Here is a 15557-nt window from a genome sequence, read left to right as displayed (position 1 = left end):
TCTGCTCTCCAACCCTCCCTCTCCCGTTTCTCTCTCTCTCTCTTTCTCTCTCTCTTTTTCTCTCTCTCTTTTTCTCCTGCAGCCATGGCTCAATTGGAGTGACTTGGCCCCAAGCACTGAGGATGGCTCCATGGTCTCCACCTTAGGTGCTAAGAAGAGCTCAGTTGCTGAGCACCAGAGAGACACTCCAGATGGGCAGAGCATACCTCTTAGTGGTCTTACCGGGTAGATCCCGGGTCAGGGCACATGAGAGAGTCTGTCTCTGCCTCCCCTTCTCTCACTGAATTAAAAAAAAAGAAAGAAAGAGAGAGAAAAGTAACTTATTTAAGGTCACATCAATAGTTAATAGGGAAGCCAGGCCATGCATCCAGAGCTCATTTCAATGGCTACAGCTTAGAAACTCTTCTCTGCTGTGCTATATTACATGTATTTTTTAAAAATATTTTTATTTATTGATTTCAGAGAGAGCAGATGGGAGGTAGAGAGAAAGCCAGAAACCTCTATCTGTTTCCTTTTTTTTTTTTAATTTTATTTATTTTTTTTTTACAGAGACAGAGAGTGAGTCAGAGAGAGGGATAGACAGAGACAGACAGGAACGGAGAGAGATGAGAAGCATCAATCATTAGTTTTTCATTGCGCGTTGCAACACCTTAGTTGTTCACTGATTGCTTTCTCATATATGCCTTGACCGCAGGCCTTCAGCAGACCGAGTAACCCCTTGCTTGAGCCAGCAATCTTGGGTTCAAGCTGGTGGGCTTTTTGCTCAAACCAGATGAGCCCGTGCTCAAGCTGGTGACCTCGAGGTCTTGAACCTGGGTCCTCTGCATCCTAGTCTGACGCTCTATCCACTGTGCCACCACCTGGTCAGGCTCTATCTGTTTCTGTATGTGCCCTGAATAGGGATCGAACCAGCAACCTTTGCATATCAGAACGATGCTTCAACCAGCGAAGCTATCTGGCCAGGGCAATATTTTACATTTATTTTTATGATAATATATTTTCATATGAGTTTAAAGTATTGTATATCTACAACCAGGTTGTCATAAGCTATTCCTCCAAAGCCATTAGTATATTGTCTTTGGCATGCAGTAACTCTATAATGCACGTTCTTGATGGAGTGAAATGCAATTACTGTCAGGCAAAGAGGACGATTAAGTGGAACAATCTTTTGTTAAGCTGTATTTGAGCCCTTATATTTAAAAGCTGTCAGTTCTGCATCAGTGAAGACTTTTGAGCAATCAATGCTCTAGTGGCTTTTTAAAAGTAAGAATAACAAAAAAAAATGTTAATTTAATTTAGTGGAGGGCAAGTTTTAGAAATTTTAATGTAATCGGGTGGTAAAGAAAAATTAAGACTGAACAGAGGAGAAATCACATATTTACTGTTGGCTCAGAAGACAAACACTACACCCATCACCTCAATTAATTTTCAAGCTGTAAAAGTTTGGGATCTTCAATTTTGTCATTATACTTTTCTTAGAATTAAGTCCTTTGAGTCGTTTTCTTGAAGACAATATTAAACTATAAATTACCATTTAAAAGAATGACATTTCTTAGCTAAAAGTTTTTAATGGCACACCTGCCCTTTCGTCCTTATGACATTGTGGCTTAGAAACACCATGAGGCCTGACCTGCGGTGGTGCAGTGGGTAAAAGCATTGACCTGGAACGCTGAGGTTGCTGGTTCAAAATCTTGGGCTTGCCTGGTCAAGGCACGTATGGGAGTTGATGCTTTCTGCTCCTCCCCTCCTTCTCTCTCTTAGCCTCTCTATCTGTCCCCTCTCTCTAAAATGAATAAATAAAATCTTAAAAAAGAAAATAACAACATTTAAAAAAAACCCTACAAACAAACAGAAACACCATGATGTAATAATCACTGCACTGTAAGGACCAAGTTGTCATTAACATAATGTCAGAATACATGACTCTATGCACACACCTCATTCTCTGATGATTAGTTATCCCAGATCTCATATATATGGTTGAACAAGAAAGCAAATGTCACCATTGCCTGAAATTTAATGTAGTTAGTAATCAGAAAGTTGGTTTGAGCAGGAAGTCATTAGAAATTGTATGGATATGTACACACCACAAACATAGAAACGTATATTAACTTGCCTACCTGTTGATGTAGACCAAGGCTGTTATATGAGTACAAATCCACTATATGTTTTTCTGATATATAATCCACACCTACTCTGAATCATCTCATTTCCAATTTTGGTTTCTTTTTTTAAAAATTGAATAGAGAGCCTGACCATGCGGTGGCGCAGTGGATAGAGCATCAGACTGGGATGCGGAAGACCCAGGTTCGAGACTCCGAAGTCGCCAGCTTGAGCGCAGGCTCATCTGGTTTGAGTAAAAGCTCACCAGCTTGGACCCAAGGTCACTGGCTCGAGCAAGGGGTTACTCAGTCTGCTGAAGGCCCACGGTCAAGGCATATATGAGAAAGCAATCAATGAACAATTAAGGTATCACATCAAAAAACTGATGATTGATGCTTCTCATCTCTCTCCGTTCCTGTCTGTCTGTCCCTATCTATCCCTCTCTCTGTCTCTGAAAAAATAAATAAATAAATAAATAAAATGCTATAAAAAATTAAATAGAGAGAGAGAGAGAGAGAGACGGAAAGACTGATCTGTTTCTATATGTGCCTGAACCAGGAATGGAACCGACAACCTTTGAGTATCAGGACGATGTTCTAACCAACCGAGCTATCCCGCCAGAGCCAATTTTGGTTTCTTTAAAGTGGAAAAAAAAAATATTAGGTGCTTTTGAAGCAATTTGAGTGCAGAATCCTTCTAATTTTTCTTTTTAAATCTTTTGTAGCCTGACCTGTGGTGGCCCAGTGGATAAAGCATCGACCTGGAATGCTGAGGTCACTGGTTCAAAACCCTGGACTTGCCTGGTCAAGGCACATATGAGAGTTGATGCTTCCAGCTCTTCCCCTGTTCTCTCTCTCTAATAGAAATGAATAGAAATAAATCTTAAAAAAAAAAAAAGTCTTTTGTAAATCTTCACATTTGTCACAAATACTACTAAACTGACAACAATTTTTGATTTGTCTCTTATAAATCCTTCCTAAACATTCAACCAAGTTTTCTTAGAAACTATAACTCTCCTTTTGCATTTACAGACCCACAGTTTATATATATTGAGTTAAATTAAAATAAAAAAACCACAACTGGCATAAACACTTTTGGGAACAAACAGAGCTGGCTTTTGATAAATGCACAAAATAACAGGTGAAAGAAACAAGCAGCTCAGACTGTCCATCACCAGGAGATGTTTTCAGGGTTCCCTGGCTCTAGTCAGTGTATTTTTTACAGAATGAAGTTATCAGTTAAATCAGCAAAATCATGAAATTGAGGTTGGTTTAAAAAAGCTTCTGTTATATGCACAAATGAACGAATCACTTATAAAATTAGCCTCAAACTAACGTCCTTTCCTACTTAATACTACCATCTATCCAGACCATGTGGACTTATCCCTTGCTACTTCTAATAGCAGTTGCTTACAGAAAATTTATTATGTTCTTGGACCAGGGTGTTAACGAGTTCTAAGTGGGTTCATGTGTTAATTCATGAGGGAGGTGCTATTAATAACACATAGGGAAGCAGAGAGAAGTCAAGTAATTTGTCCAAAGACCTAGAGCTGTTCACATGATAAACTCGTGTTTCAACCAAAGTGCTCTAAAGTTGTTCCTTTATCCAACACACTACAGTCCCTCTCAGTATAATTACCAGATGTTGTAAATTCTCAAAATGGTGAAGTTGCCTGACCTGTGGTGGCGCAGTGGATAAAACTTTAACCTGGAAATGCTGAGGTTGCCGGTTCGAAACCCTGGGCTTGCCTGGTCAAGGCACATATGGGAGTTGATGCTTCCTGCTCCTCCCTCTCTTCTCTCTCCCCTCTCTCTTTCCTTTCTAAAATGAATAAATAGGCCCTGGCCGGTTGGCTCAGCAGTAGAGCGTCGGCCTGGCGTGCGGGGGACCCAGGTTCGATTCCCGGCCAGGGCACATAGGAGAAGCGCCCATTTGCTTCTCCACCCCCACCCCCTCCTTCCTCTCTGTCTCTCTCTTCCCCTCCTGCAGCCGAGGCTCCATTGGAGCAAAGATGGCCCGGGCGCTGGGGATGGCTCCTTGACCTCTGCCCCAGGCGCTAGAGTGGCTCTGGTCGCGACAGAGCGACGCCCCGGAGGGGCAGAGCATCGCCCCCTGGTGGGCAGAGCGTTGCCCCTGGTGGGCGTGCCGGGTGGATCCCTGTCAGGTGTATGCGGGAGTCTGTCTGACTGTCTCTCCCCGTTTCCAGCTTCAGAAAAATAAAAAAAAATAAAAAATAAATAAATAATAAAAATAAAATGAATAAAAAAAAAATGGTGAAGTTTACTAGGTGGCCCAGTTTTCTGCCACCAATCACTGAAGAGGCTTGTGGTTATGAGGAGTAAGAAGGAGAGCGACCAGAGAACACAATCCAGCAAACAACACTTGTGCAGAAAGTGTGAGTAGGCTACTAAAAAGGAACCAGAGTGCAGAATTGCCAAAACTTTAAAAGTAAAGGAATTCAGAATATTCTGGAAGCATGAGAAGCAGTCAAAGTAGAGAATATAAAAGAGAGAAGCTTATCATCTGGGAGAAACTGATAAATAAATAGTCAAGTTGATTACAAAGTGAAGTTGTTAATCTTATAAAATATGAAGAATTTCATGAAGTCAGTAGAAATGGTGTTGGGAGAAGAGCTAGAATCACAACCAAAGTTAATCAACAGTGAACACTGACAAGATTAATAAAATCAGCATTAGTAAAATAGTCCTATATGTAGTAAATTATCTTAGCATTCAGCCAGTATTCACTAAGCATCTTCTATGTGTTTGGCTGGCACTGTCATAAATGCTAGAGACGCAGCCTGACCAGGCGGTGGCGCAGTGGATAGAGCGTCGGACTGGGATGCAGAGGTTCGAGATCCCGAGGTCCCCAGCTTGAGCGTGGGCTCATCTGGCTTGAGCAAAGCTCACCAGCTTGGACCCAAGGTCGCTGGCTCCAGCAAGGGGTTCCTCGGTCTGCTGAAGGCCCACAGTCAAGGCACATATGAGAAAGCAATCAATGAACAACTAAGGTGTCATAAAAAAACAAAACAAAAAAAACCCCTGATGATTAATGCTTCTCATCTCTCTCCATTCCTATCTGTCTGTCCCTATCTGTCCCTCTCTCTGACTCTCTCTCTGTCTCTGTAAATAAATAAAAAAATAAAAATAAATGCTAGAGATGCAGAAGTGAACAGACCCTAATTCTCTACACTCACAGGACTTTTGTGTGAAAGACAGACAATAAACAAGATCAATATCCTTATATTTGGATTAAGAATGATCATTGGGAAAACTGAAGTCAAACATTTCTGCAAAAATGACCATCTTCAAGCCCTGAATAGGTAACTCAGGTACCGGTCCGTGGGCCGTTTGGTACAGGTCCGCAGAGAAAGAATAAATAACTTATATTATTTCCGTTTTATTTATATTTAAGTCTGAACGATGTTTTATTTTTAAAAAATGACCAGATTCCCTCTGTTACATCGTCTAAGACTCACTCTTGACACTTGTCTCGTAAGTTTGACAATTATATACCACAGTTTTTACGCAGGTCACATAATTTTATTTTGTGCATTTATCCGTCCCACCCTAAAGGCCGTGAAAATATTTTCTGACATTAAGCCAGTCCATGGCCCAAAAAAGGTTGGGGACCACTGGGTTAGAGCATCATCCTGATATGCCAAGGTCATAAGTTTGATTCCCCAATCAGGGAACACAAGAATCAACCAATGGCCTGACCTGTGGTGGCGCAGTAGATAAAGCATTGACCTAGAATGCTGATGTCAACACTTCAAACGCTGAGCTTGCCTGGTGAAGGCACATATGGGAACTGATGCTTCCTGCTTTTCTCTCACTCTCTCTCCCCCTCTTCCTTCCTCTCTTTCTAAAATCAATAAATTTAAAAAAAAAATTAAAAATAGACCAGGGGGAAAAAAGGAGTAGCTTAGCAGCTAAGAGGAGTTTATAAGTAACAGGTAATCCAAGCTGGCCTGAGAGATTTGGTCACAGAATAAATGTAAGAAACTATAACAAATTAACCATAATGGTGTTCAAGAATGTGTATGTGATCTTGTAAAAACTTGAATTAATCCTTCCAGGATGACTTTTGTTTGTCCTTAGTTTTGTTTTTTTGTTTTTCTTGTTTTTTTTTTCTTCTTTTTTTTGTATTTTTCTGAAGCTGGAAATGGGGAGAGACAGTCAGACAGACTCCCGCATGTGCCCGACCGGGATCCACCCGGCATGCCCACCAGGGGCGATGCTCTGCCCACTAGAGGGCAATGCTCTGCCCCTCCGGGGCGTTGCTCTGTCGTGACCAGAGCCACTCTAGCGCCTGGGGCAGAGGCCAAGGAGCCATCTCCAGCGCCCGGCCGGGAATCGAACCGGGGTCCCCCGCACGCCAGGCCGACACTCTACCGCTGAGGCAACCGGCCAGGGCTGTCCTTAGTTTTGAGATACTTATATTAATGGTCTCACTTGTTAAATTTAGTAGCTGTTTGAATACCATGTTTCAAATTTAATTTTCAGTCAGGAAACCTATTCACTTAACTAAAAAATAACTATGTACAGAAAGGTATTTCAGATTTGCAAGATGTTGCCTTTGAGAGAAACTGGGTAAAATATACATAGGATACTTCTATAGTATTGTTTATATTGCAAGTAAGCTGACAATTATCTCATAGTAAAAAGATTAATTTTAAAAAAGTAAAAAAGGGCCCTGGCCAGTTGGCTCAGTGGTAGAGCATCGGCCTGGCGTGTAGGAGTCCCAAGTTCGATTCCCGGCCAGGGCACACAGGAGAAGCGCCCATCTGCTTCTCTACCCCTCCCCCTCTCCTTCCTCTCTCTCTCTTGCCCTCCCGCAACCGAGGCTCCATTGGAGCAAAGATGGCCCGGGCACTGAGGATGGCTCTGTGGCCCCTGCCTCAGGTGCTAGAATGGCTCTGGATTCAACAGAGCGACACCCCAGAGGGGCAGAGCATCGCCCCCTGGTGGGCATGCCGGGTGGATCCCGGTCGGGCACATGCGGGAGTCTGTCTGACTGCCTCCCCGTTTCCAGCTTCGGAAAAATGAAAAAAAAACAACAACAACAACTATGAACAATTCCTTGTGCACACTGCACATATCTTATTTTAAAGTAAAAAAACAAAACAGGAACAAATACAATATTTAAAATAAAGAACAAGTAAATTTAAATCAACAAACTGACCAGTATTTCAATGGGAACTATGCTCCTCTCACTGACCACCAAAGAAAGAGGTGCCCCTTCCAGAAGTGCCGCAGAGGCCGGACAAATGGCCTCAGGGGGCCGCATGAGGCCTGCGGACCATAGTTTGAGGACCCCTGCTCTGTAGTATACTGGGTTGCCAGCGTTCTTTGTTTCAGTTCAACACTTCCAATATTCTTCAGGCCCATGTTTTCAGCTGTGCTCATGGCTAATGGTGAATACCCATACAACCATTCAGTTTTTCACTTTCAGTACAATATTCAATAAATTATGTGAGATATTCAACACTTTATCATAAAACAGGCTTTTTGTCATATGGTTTTGCCCAACTATAAGCTAATGAATATGTTTTGAGCATGTTTAAGGTAGGCTAGGCTAAACTATCATGTTCAGCAGATTAGCTGTGCTACCTGCATTTTCAATTTAAGATGTTTTGGACCAAGAAAAAAAAAAAGGGTAGAGGGTTCTATGGAAAGTAACCTCACAGGATGCTCTGATCATAAATTCCTAAATGGGCAGCTCACGGTAAGTAGTCATGCCACAGGCATAGAACTTTTTTAGTGAAAGGTTTTAGGCTAGCCCTGTCCATTGTTCTTATGCACCTAGCTTAACACACCTTTGAAATACTAGAAGTAATACCCCTTGAAGGAGGTATCAACCCTTTATAGAGCACATAATCTTATTAATCGTCCTGTAATCCAATTTCCAAGTGACTTCCTCCCACCTTCAAGCACTCTTCCTTATATTCTCTCAATTTTTTAATTTTTAAAAAATTTTTATTCGGCCTGACCTGTGGTGGTGCAGTGGATAAAGCATTGACCTGGAAATGCTGAGGTCGCCGGTTTGAAACCCTGGGCTTGCCTGGTCAAGGCACATATGGGAGTTGATGCTTCCAGCTCCTCCCCCCCTTCTCTCTCTCTGTCTCTCCTCTCTCTCTTTCTCTGTCTGTCCCTATCCTTTCTAAAATGAATAAATAAAATTTTTTTAAAAATTAAAAAAAATAAATTTTTATTCGCCTGACCAGGCGGTGGTGCAGTGGATAGAGCGTCGGACTGGGATGCGGAAGGACCCAGGTTCGAGACCCCAGGATAGACAGCTTGAGCATGGGCTCATCTGGCTTGAGCAAAAAAGCTCACCAGCTTGGACCCAAGGTCACTGGCTTGAGCAGGGGTTACTCAGTCTGCTGAAGACCCGTGGTCATGGCACATTTGAGAAAGCAATCAATGAACAACTACGGTGTCGCAACAAAAAAACTGATGATTGATGCTTCTCATCTCTCTCTGTTCCTGTCTGTCAGTCCCTATCTAGCCCTCTATCTGACTCTCTCTCTGTCCCTGGAAAAATAATAATAAATAAATAAATAAATAAATAAATAAATAAATAAAAATTTTTATTCAGCGATTTTAGAGAGAGAGAGAAAGGGGGGGGGGGGACATCAATCTGTTCCATATGTGCCCTGACCGGAGATCAAACCAGCAACCTCTGCGCTTCAGGACCATGCTCTAACCAACAGAGCTACCCAATCAGGGCCCTCCTTAACTTTAAGACACTGCAAAATTGGTATTCTCAGGAGCAGTGAGATTTTGCTCCTGGCAGGTATCATCAGTTTGGCTCAAATAAACTCTTAAAAATTCTCTACAATACAAGGAAAATAATAACAAAAAAGAAAATAATTCTCTACAGGACTGAAAGTTCATTATGTTGACATTTCAACTTAAAATGGTTTTATCAAGACATAATCCTTGTCTGACCAGGCGGTGGCAAAGTGGATAGAGCATTGAACTGGGATGTGGAAGACCCAGGTTCAAAACCCTTAGGTCACCAGCTTGAGCGTGGGCTCATCTATCTGTTTTGAGCAAAAGCTCACCAGTTTGAGCTCAAGGTCACTGGCTTGAGCAAGGGGTCACTCGGTCTGCTGTAGCCCCCCAGTCAAGGCACTTAGGAGAAATCAATCAATGAACAACTAAGGAACCGCAATGAAGAATTTATGTTTCTCATCTCTCTCCCTTCCTGTCTGTCTGTCCCTATCTGTCCCTCTCTCTGACTCTCTGTCTCTGCCACACACACAAAAAAAGACATAATCCCAAGGTCATGTTGCATCTGTACGTTCCAACTGCCAGTAGTCTGATCAAGCCTTTCCTAAAGTGATCTGCCCTGACCTAGGAGAAAAAAATAATACCCAAAGTTTGTGCCCAAGAAATGTTAATTCAACAAATATTGAGTCCTGGCCAGATAGCTCTATTGGTTAGAGCATCATCCCGAAATGCAGAGGTTGCCAGTTCTATCCCCAGTCAGGGCACAAACAGGAACAGATCCATGTTCCTGTCTCTCACTCTCTCGTGTCCTCTCTCACTAAAAACAATAAAAAAAAAAAACCAGAAAAAAAGCCTGACCAGGTGGTGGCACAGTGAATAGAGCATCGGACTGGGATGCCAAGGACCCAGGTTCGAGACCCCAAGGTTGCCAGTTTGAGCGTGAGCTCATGTGGTTTGAGCAAAAGCTCACCAGCTTAGACCCAAGGTCGCTGGCTCGAGCAAGGGGTTACTCGGTCTGCTGAAGGCCCATGGTCAAGGCACATATGAGAAAGCAATCAGTGGACAACTAAGGTGTCACAATGCGCAACAAAAAACTGATGCTTCTCGCCTGCCCTGTGGTGGCACAGTGGATAAAGCGTCAACCTGGAAACACTGAGGTCACCGGTTCAAAATCCTGGGCTTGCCTGGTCAAGGCACATGTGGGAGTTGATGCTTTCTGCTCCTCCCCCTCTCTCTCTCTCCTCTCCCTAAAAATGAATAAAGGCTTACAAAAGTTAAAAAAAAAAAAAAAAGATTTGATCTAAAAAAAAACAAAAAACTAATTGATGCTTCTCATCTCTCCATTCCTGTCTGTCTGTCCCTGTCTATCCCTCTCTCTGACTCTCTCTGTCTCTGTAAAAAAAAAAAATTAAACAAAAGAACTAAAACCACTATATATATATGATATATTGAAAGCTTTCCTGAATCTTCCACTCCAGTGGTAAGACAGGTAACGAACATAAGTAAGTCATAGTTTGTTAAAAGGTAATAGATCCGCTCTGGCCAGTTGGCTCAGCAGTAGAGCGTCGGCCTGGCGTGAGGGGGACCCGGGTTCGATTCCCGGCCAGGGCACATGGGAGAGGCGCCCATTTGCTTCTCCACCCCCCACCCCCTCCTTCCTCTCTGTCTCTCTCTTCCCCTCCTGCAGCCGAGGCTCCATTGGAGCAAAGATGGCCCGGGCGCTGGGGATGGCTCCTTGGCCTCTGCCCCAGGTGCTAGAGTGGCTCTGGTCGTGGCAGAGCGACGCCCCGGAGGGGCAGAGCGTCGCCCCTGGTGGGCGTGCCGGGTGGATCCCAGTCGGGCTTATGCGGGAGTCTGTCTGACTGTCTCTCCCCGTTTCCAGCTTCAGAAAAATATTTAAAAAAATAAAAATTAAAAAAAAAAAAAAGGTAATAGATCCTATGGTGAATAATAAGACTGGATATGAGGGGAGTCTGACACATTTAAGACACAAGAAGGAAGCCAATGTTGTTGAAAAAAATGGAGGGAGTGGGGATAAGGAAGAGTAGGAGGTATTGACAGCAGAGATGAGTTATAGAACATAAAGCTGAATACTTCTGGACAAAACTGATAAATCTGGCACTGCCATGAGGTCCTAATGTCTAGTTCTTATCTACATCTTGCCTTTTCCTCAATGACTTGCTTTTCTAGAAGGGGCAGAGGCAATTCAGTGCTTCAGCTGCTCTTCGTAGGTAGAGAGTACATACAGACAACCTAAAAGCACCAGACACATGTGGACAAGCAATCCACGTGTTTGTTTGGATGTAGGCTGATGACAACTGGCAACAAGGGAACAATCTCATGCCTTTCTCTCCTGTAATTCTGCTTTCCCTACAAGCTTCCTTTCCTTGTTAAATTTCTTCTCTTCCCTGGCATATCTGTGATTTGAGTATCTCTCCAGTGGTTCGTCTTGTCAGCTCGTTTCCCCATTTCTGAATGTCTAACATTTCAAGTTCACCTTGTGGTGATACTAATTACAACTATATGAGACACCTCCCAAAGACTCAAACCCTGCCTCTGGCTGCCTGGCCAATGTGTATCAAATACGTATTATCTGTCCCTGACCTTCGGATCCAGGATAAACTCAGCTACTCTTTTCTCAATAGAAAGCACTTCAGGGAGGGGAGCATTTGAGATCTTGCTCCCTGGCATACATATATGATCAGTTCGGCTCTATTGAATTCATATTTAAAAAGTAATAATAATAAGCCTGACCTGTGGTGGCACAGTGGATAGTCAACCTGGAAATGCTGAAGTTGCCAGTTCAAAACCCTGGGCTTGCCTGGTCAAGGCACATATGGGAGCTGATGCTTCCTGCTCCTCCCCCCTTCTATCTCTCTTTCTCTCCCCTCTCTATAATGAATAAATAAAATCTTAAAAAAAAAGTAATAATAATAAAAGCATTGCAGCAAGAGGAGCTTTTAACACGTCTAAGAGCTCCTATTTTGCTTCAGAATCAAGAGGAGGGAGAGAATGGCACTTAAGACTGAGATGAGGCCCTGGCCAGTTGGCTCAGCGGTAGAGCGTCGGCCTGGCGTGCAGGAGTCCCGGGTTCGATTCCCGGCCAGGGCACACAGGAGAAGCGCCCATCTGCTTCTCCACCCCTCCCTCTCTCCTTCCTCTCTGTCTCTCTCTTCCCCTCCCGCAGCCGAGGCTCCATTGGAGCAAAGATGGGCGCTGGGGATGGCTCTGTGGCCTCTGCCTCAGGCGCTAGAATGGCTCTGTATGCAACAGAGCCACACCCCAGAGGGGCAGAACATCGCCCCCTGGTGGGCATGCCGGTGGATCCTGGTCGGGCGCATGCGGGAGTCTGACTGCCTCCCCGTTTCCAGCTTCGGAAAAATGAAAAAAGAAAAAAAAAAGGGCAGAAGACTGAGATGAGCCATAAGACTTGAATCCCAGGTTTCTTCTGCAGGGGCACAAACTTCGGGATGGGAAATTTGCTTGATGCACGGAGCACCTCTTTCTACAGGAACAAAACCACCACCATGACTGCAGATGTGCCCTATCTCCAAAACACTCTTTCCCTTGCATCTCTAAACTCTAGTCTCCTCTTGCCTCACCTTCATTTCCCTTTCTTCACCCACAAAGAAAACATTACAAAATATTGTGCAGAAGGACTGCAGGGGAGGCTCTATAAACTGTAGCATCTCTGGGACAAACTTTGGGTGTCACCAGCTTTATTATCCCCTCATCAGCCAATACAGATCCAGGGGAGTCACACCACTTGAATGAAGATGAATAGTTCTAGTCTACACTGCTGTGGGCAAGGCACAGAGTTGGGAGCCACACAAAGCGGACCAGGACCTGAATGATGAAGTGACCCTAAAAAGGCAGAGGCCAAAACCCATGAAAAAATGAAAAGGCACAATGACAACACAAGAGATGTCATAAGTTGTTGATAACTTGAAGGCTCTGACTTTGAGGGCATAGAAAGAACATAGAGGGAGGGGGTCTCAGGACAGCTCCTTCCAGCAGAGCTTAATTTAAGCCTGGCTCACAAAGACCTGGAGTGTTGCTTTTGGCAAGGGGCGAATCTGGGTGTGAAGTCTGCTTCCACCATTTCCTAGCTGTGACTTCAGTATCATGTTGATGGTATTTCAACATCTGCTTAAACTTAGTTTCCTTTCATGAAAAATGAACCAGATAGCCACTTCAGGAGGATGCCGGGAAGTGGAAGTGAAATATGGGAGCTGTTCTAGAGCACACCTGGATCTCCAACTTGCACTCTCAATAAACTATCATCCATCATCGCCAAAGAAGCGTATTCCAGAGAGTTTGCGCGGTACCCAGTCTGAAACTTCTGTCTATCCCGCAACCCTCCCGATGCCACTCTGTTCAGTGTTCAGGGTTACGTCGGACCGCTCAGCTCTGTACCCCTTGCCTCTCTACACATCTGCCAGGATGCAGCCTCTGCTCTTCCCCGTTGTCAGACCCCACTCGATCTTTCCGAAAGACTCCGGTTGGATCAGGCTCCCTGCCCTCAGCATCAGCAGCGCTTCCCGCGGTGCCCCTGCCCGTCCGGCCCTCCGCCCATCTAGCCCCTCACCTGATGTAAGGGAGGAAGGGGTTGACGTGCCCGGAGAGCACGGCGACCACGTAGGAGATGATGAAGGCGGCGGACGACCAAGTCACCAGGAGGAAGGGGACAAAGGCCATTCCCTTCAGGAAGCACAGCATCGCGGCGCCGAGTGCGCTGCACTGAGCGGGGCTGGGCGCTGGGCTGCTCCGAGGGGCGGGGGCCGCCACGTGCCGGCTCGCCAGGCGGCTGCCACCGCGCGGACAGTCACGGGCGGCGGGACGCGAGGCTCCGCGACGGCGGAGGCAGGTCCAGCCCCGGAGGGAGGAGAAGCGCGGAAAGCCGAGGAGGCGGCGGGCGGCAAAGCGGCGGGCCGGGGTGGGTGGGGCGCGAGTGGCCCGGGCTTGTTGCGAAGCGAGTGAAGTCACAAAGTGGCGGCCCCGCCGGTTTGGAAGCGCGCGGCGACCTCCCGGCGGACGCCACGGCCAGACGCGGCTCCTTTCGCTTTTGGTTCGGACTCGGCGGGGGTCGGGGTGGGCGGGGGACGCGGGCGGGAATGTCCGCCTCTCTGCCCTGGTGGTTGCACAACCTCGGAGAAACTGATCTCCCGGCCCCTCCTCCTCGCGGGGTTTCCGGGGTGTCAGGCCTCGAACACCCAGGGTTTCCCCTCCCCGGTGCCGCCGCCCACACGTCGCTGGGGAGAGGGTAGCCACCCCATCCTGCCGCGCTGCTGCTGCTGCTCCTGTTGCAGGGGTCCGGCCAAGGGTCCAGTGACAACTTGGCTAGGCCACGCGGCACGAATGTGACCCCGCCTGGATGGTGACCACCTGAAAACCTAGAGTGTGTAGGGGCAGGTGAAGGTCGGAGTGGGGCTAGCTCCTGGTAAGTCTCCCACGGTCTGCTTTCCACCAGAGTGGACTTGGAGTAGTATTTGTTTCCTAAAAATTAGGTTTCCCTTTCTCCTCTCACTAATCAGGGTTAGCCTGGCTTGGAGCCATGACCTCAGTAAGATGAGTAATGGTGACTTAATACATTTCAAAATGTACAACAAGGAATTCATGTCCTGGAGGCACTTAGAAGCATGGTGATTTTGAGATATAGTGTAGGGATTCTGAGCCCAAGGTATGTGGTGGAGGTCACTGGGTCATTGGTGACCAAACATGGGTTTATTTCAGCTGCATAAACGTTTCTTGGGTGCCACACCCTACCAGGAGGCAGGATACAAAGATTAAGTAGTTTTGCGGGGTCTAGAGAACAGATGTCCAAAATAAAATTGTGTTAAATAGATTGGAGATGATTTTTTAAAAAAAAAATTAGAGCTATACACATAGCTGAAAGAGGGGCTGGTGAATGGATGAAAAACCAGGGAAGGTTTCCTGACAGATATGAGCATTCTCAAAAGTCAAGGATTGTTCTCCAGGCAAAAAAAAAAAAAAGTGAGATTAGCGGTCCAAGCCAAGGAAACAGGAGAAAAGGCAGCAACTGGGAGAGTGCTTGTTTTTCTGAAACTAAAAAATCATTGAAATAAGTGCAAAGCAGTGGATGGAGAGGCCATGTCACCAGAGCCCTACTAAGAATCTTCTTGTGTGCATTTTGGTTTGGTTTGGTTTGGGTTTTGGTGGTGAGGAGAGTGTAGGAATACGGACAGAGTCCTATTTCAGATCATTGGGACTGTGGGGGACATTAGCACCATACTGAATAAAGCAAAACTCTAAGGCTTTTTTAAAAATGACAAGAGCAAATAACTATGTATGGTGCCAGGTGAGTACTAGAATAATAGTGTGTGGGGGGGTCACTTTGTAAAGTAAATGTCTAAGCACTGTTCTGTACACCTGGAACTAATATAAAATAACATCGAATGTCAACTGTTAATGAAAAAAAATTACAAAAACTATCATCCACAGTGATGCATTGTACATCTCTACCTAGGTTTCTGTGTTCTGCAAACCACTCTTTTCTGGTTTTTCCTTCCCCTTGCTCTTCTTCCCTACTCTACTACTGATGCATCTGCTTTTAAAAATCCTCCCTGAGGCAGAGGAATTATGACATCAAATGGAATTCAACTGATCTTCCTGTTGCTTGTATAATAAGGAATCCAATTGGCTCATCACTTTTCACACTATTACAAGAATTATCTGACTATAACAGCAATAGGCATT

At 45.1% G+C, this 15557-nt stretch overlaps 1 protein-coding gene across 1 annotated transcript in view; it reads right to left on the bottom strand.

Moving 5' to 3' along the window:
* DRAM1 (DNA damage regulated autophagy modulator 1) overlaps positions 1–13923 on the bottom strand; it is a 62149-nt gene extending 48226 nt beyond the window's left edge. Inside the window, exon 1 of the mRNA XM_066262952.1 lies at positions 13429–13923. Within this exon, the coding sequence (XP_066119049.1) occupies positions 13429–13559 (131 nt within the window). The 5' untranslated portion in view covers positions 13560–13923. The remainder of the gene's footprint in view (positions 1–13428) is intronic.
* Between the last annotated feature and the right edge of the window lie 1634 nt (positions 13924–15557).

This window comes from Saccopteryx bilineata, chromosome 1 (assembly GCF_036850765.1).
Source record: "Saccopteryx bilineata isolate mSacBil1 chromosome 1, mSacBil1_pri_phased_curated, whole genome shotgun sequence".
Taxonomy (NCBI): Eukaryota; Metazoa; Chordata; class Mammalia; order Chiroptera; family Emballonuridae; genus Saccopteryx; species Saccopteryx bilineata.
The sequence above is the reverse complement of the archived record's forward strand: the minus strand, read 5'-3'. Positions and strand labels throughout refer to the sequence as shown.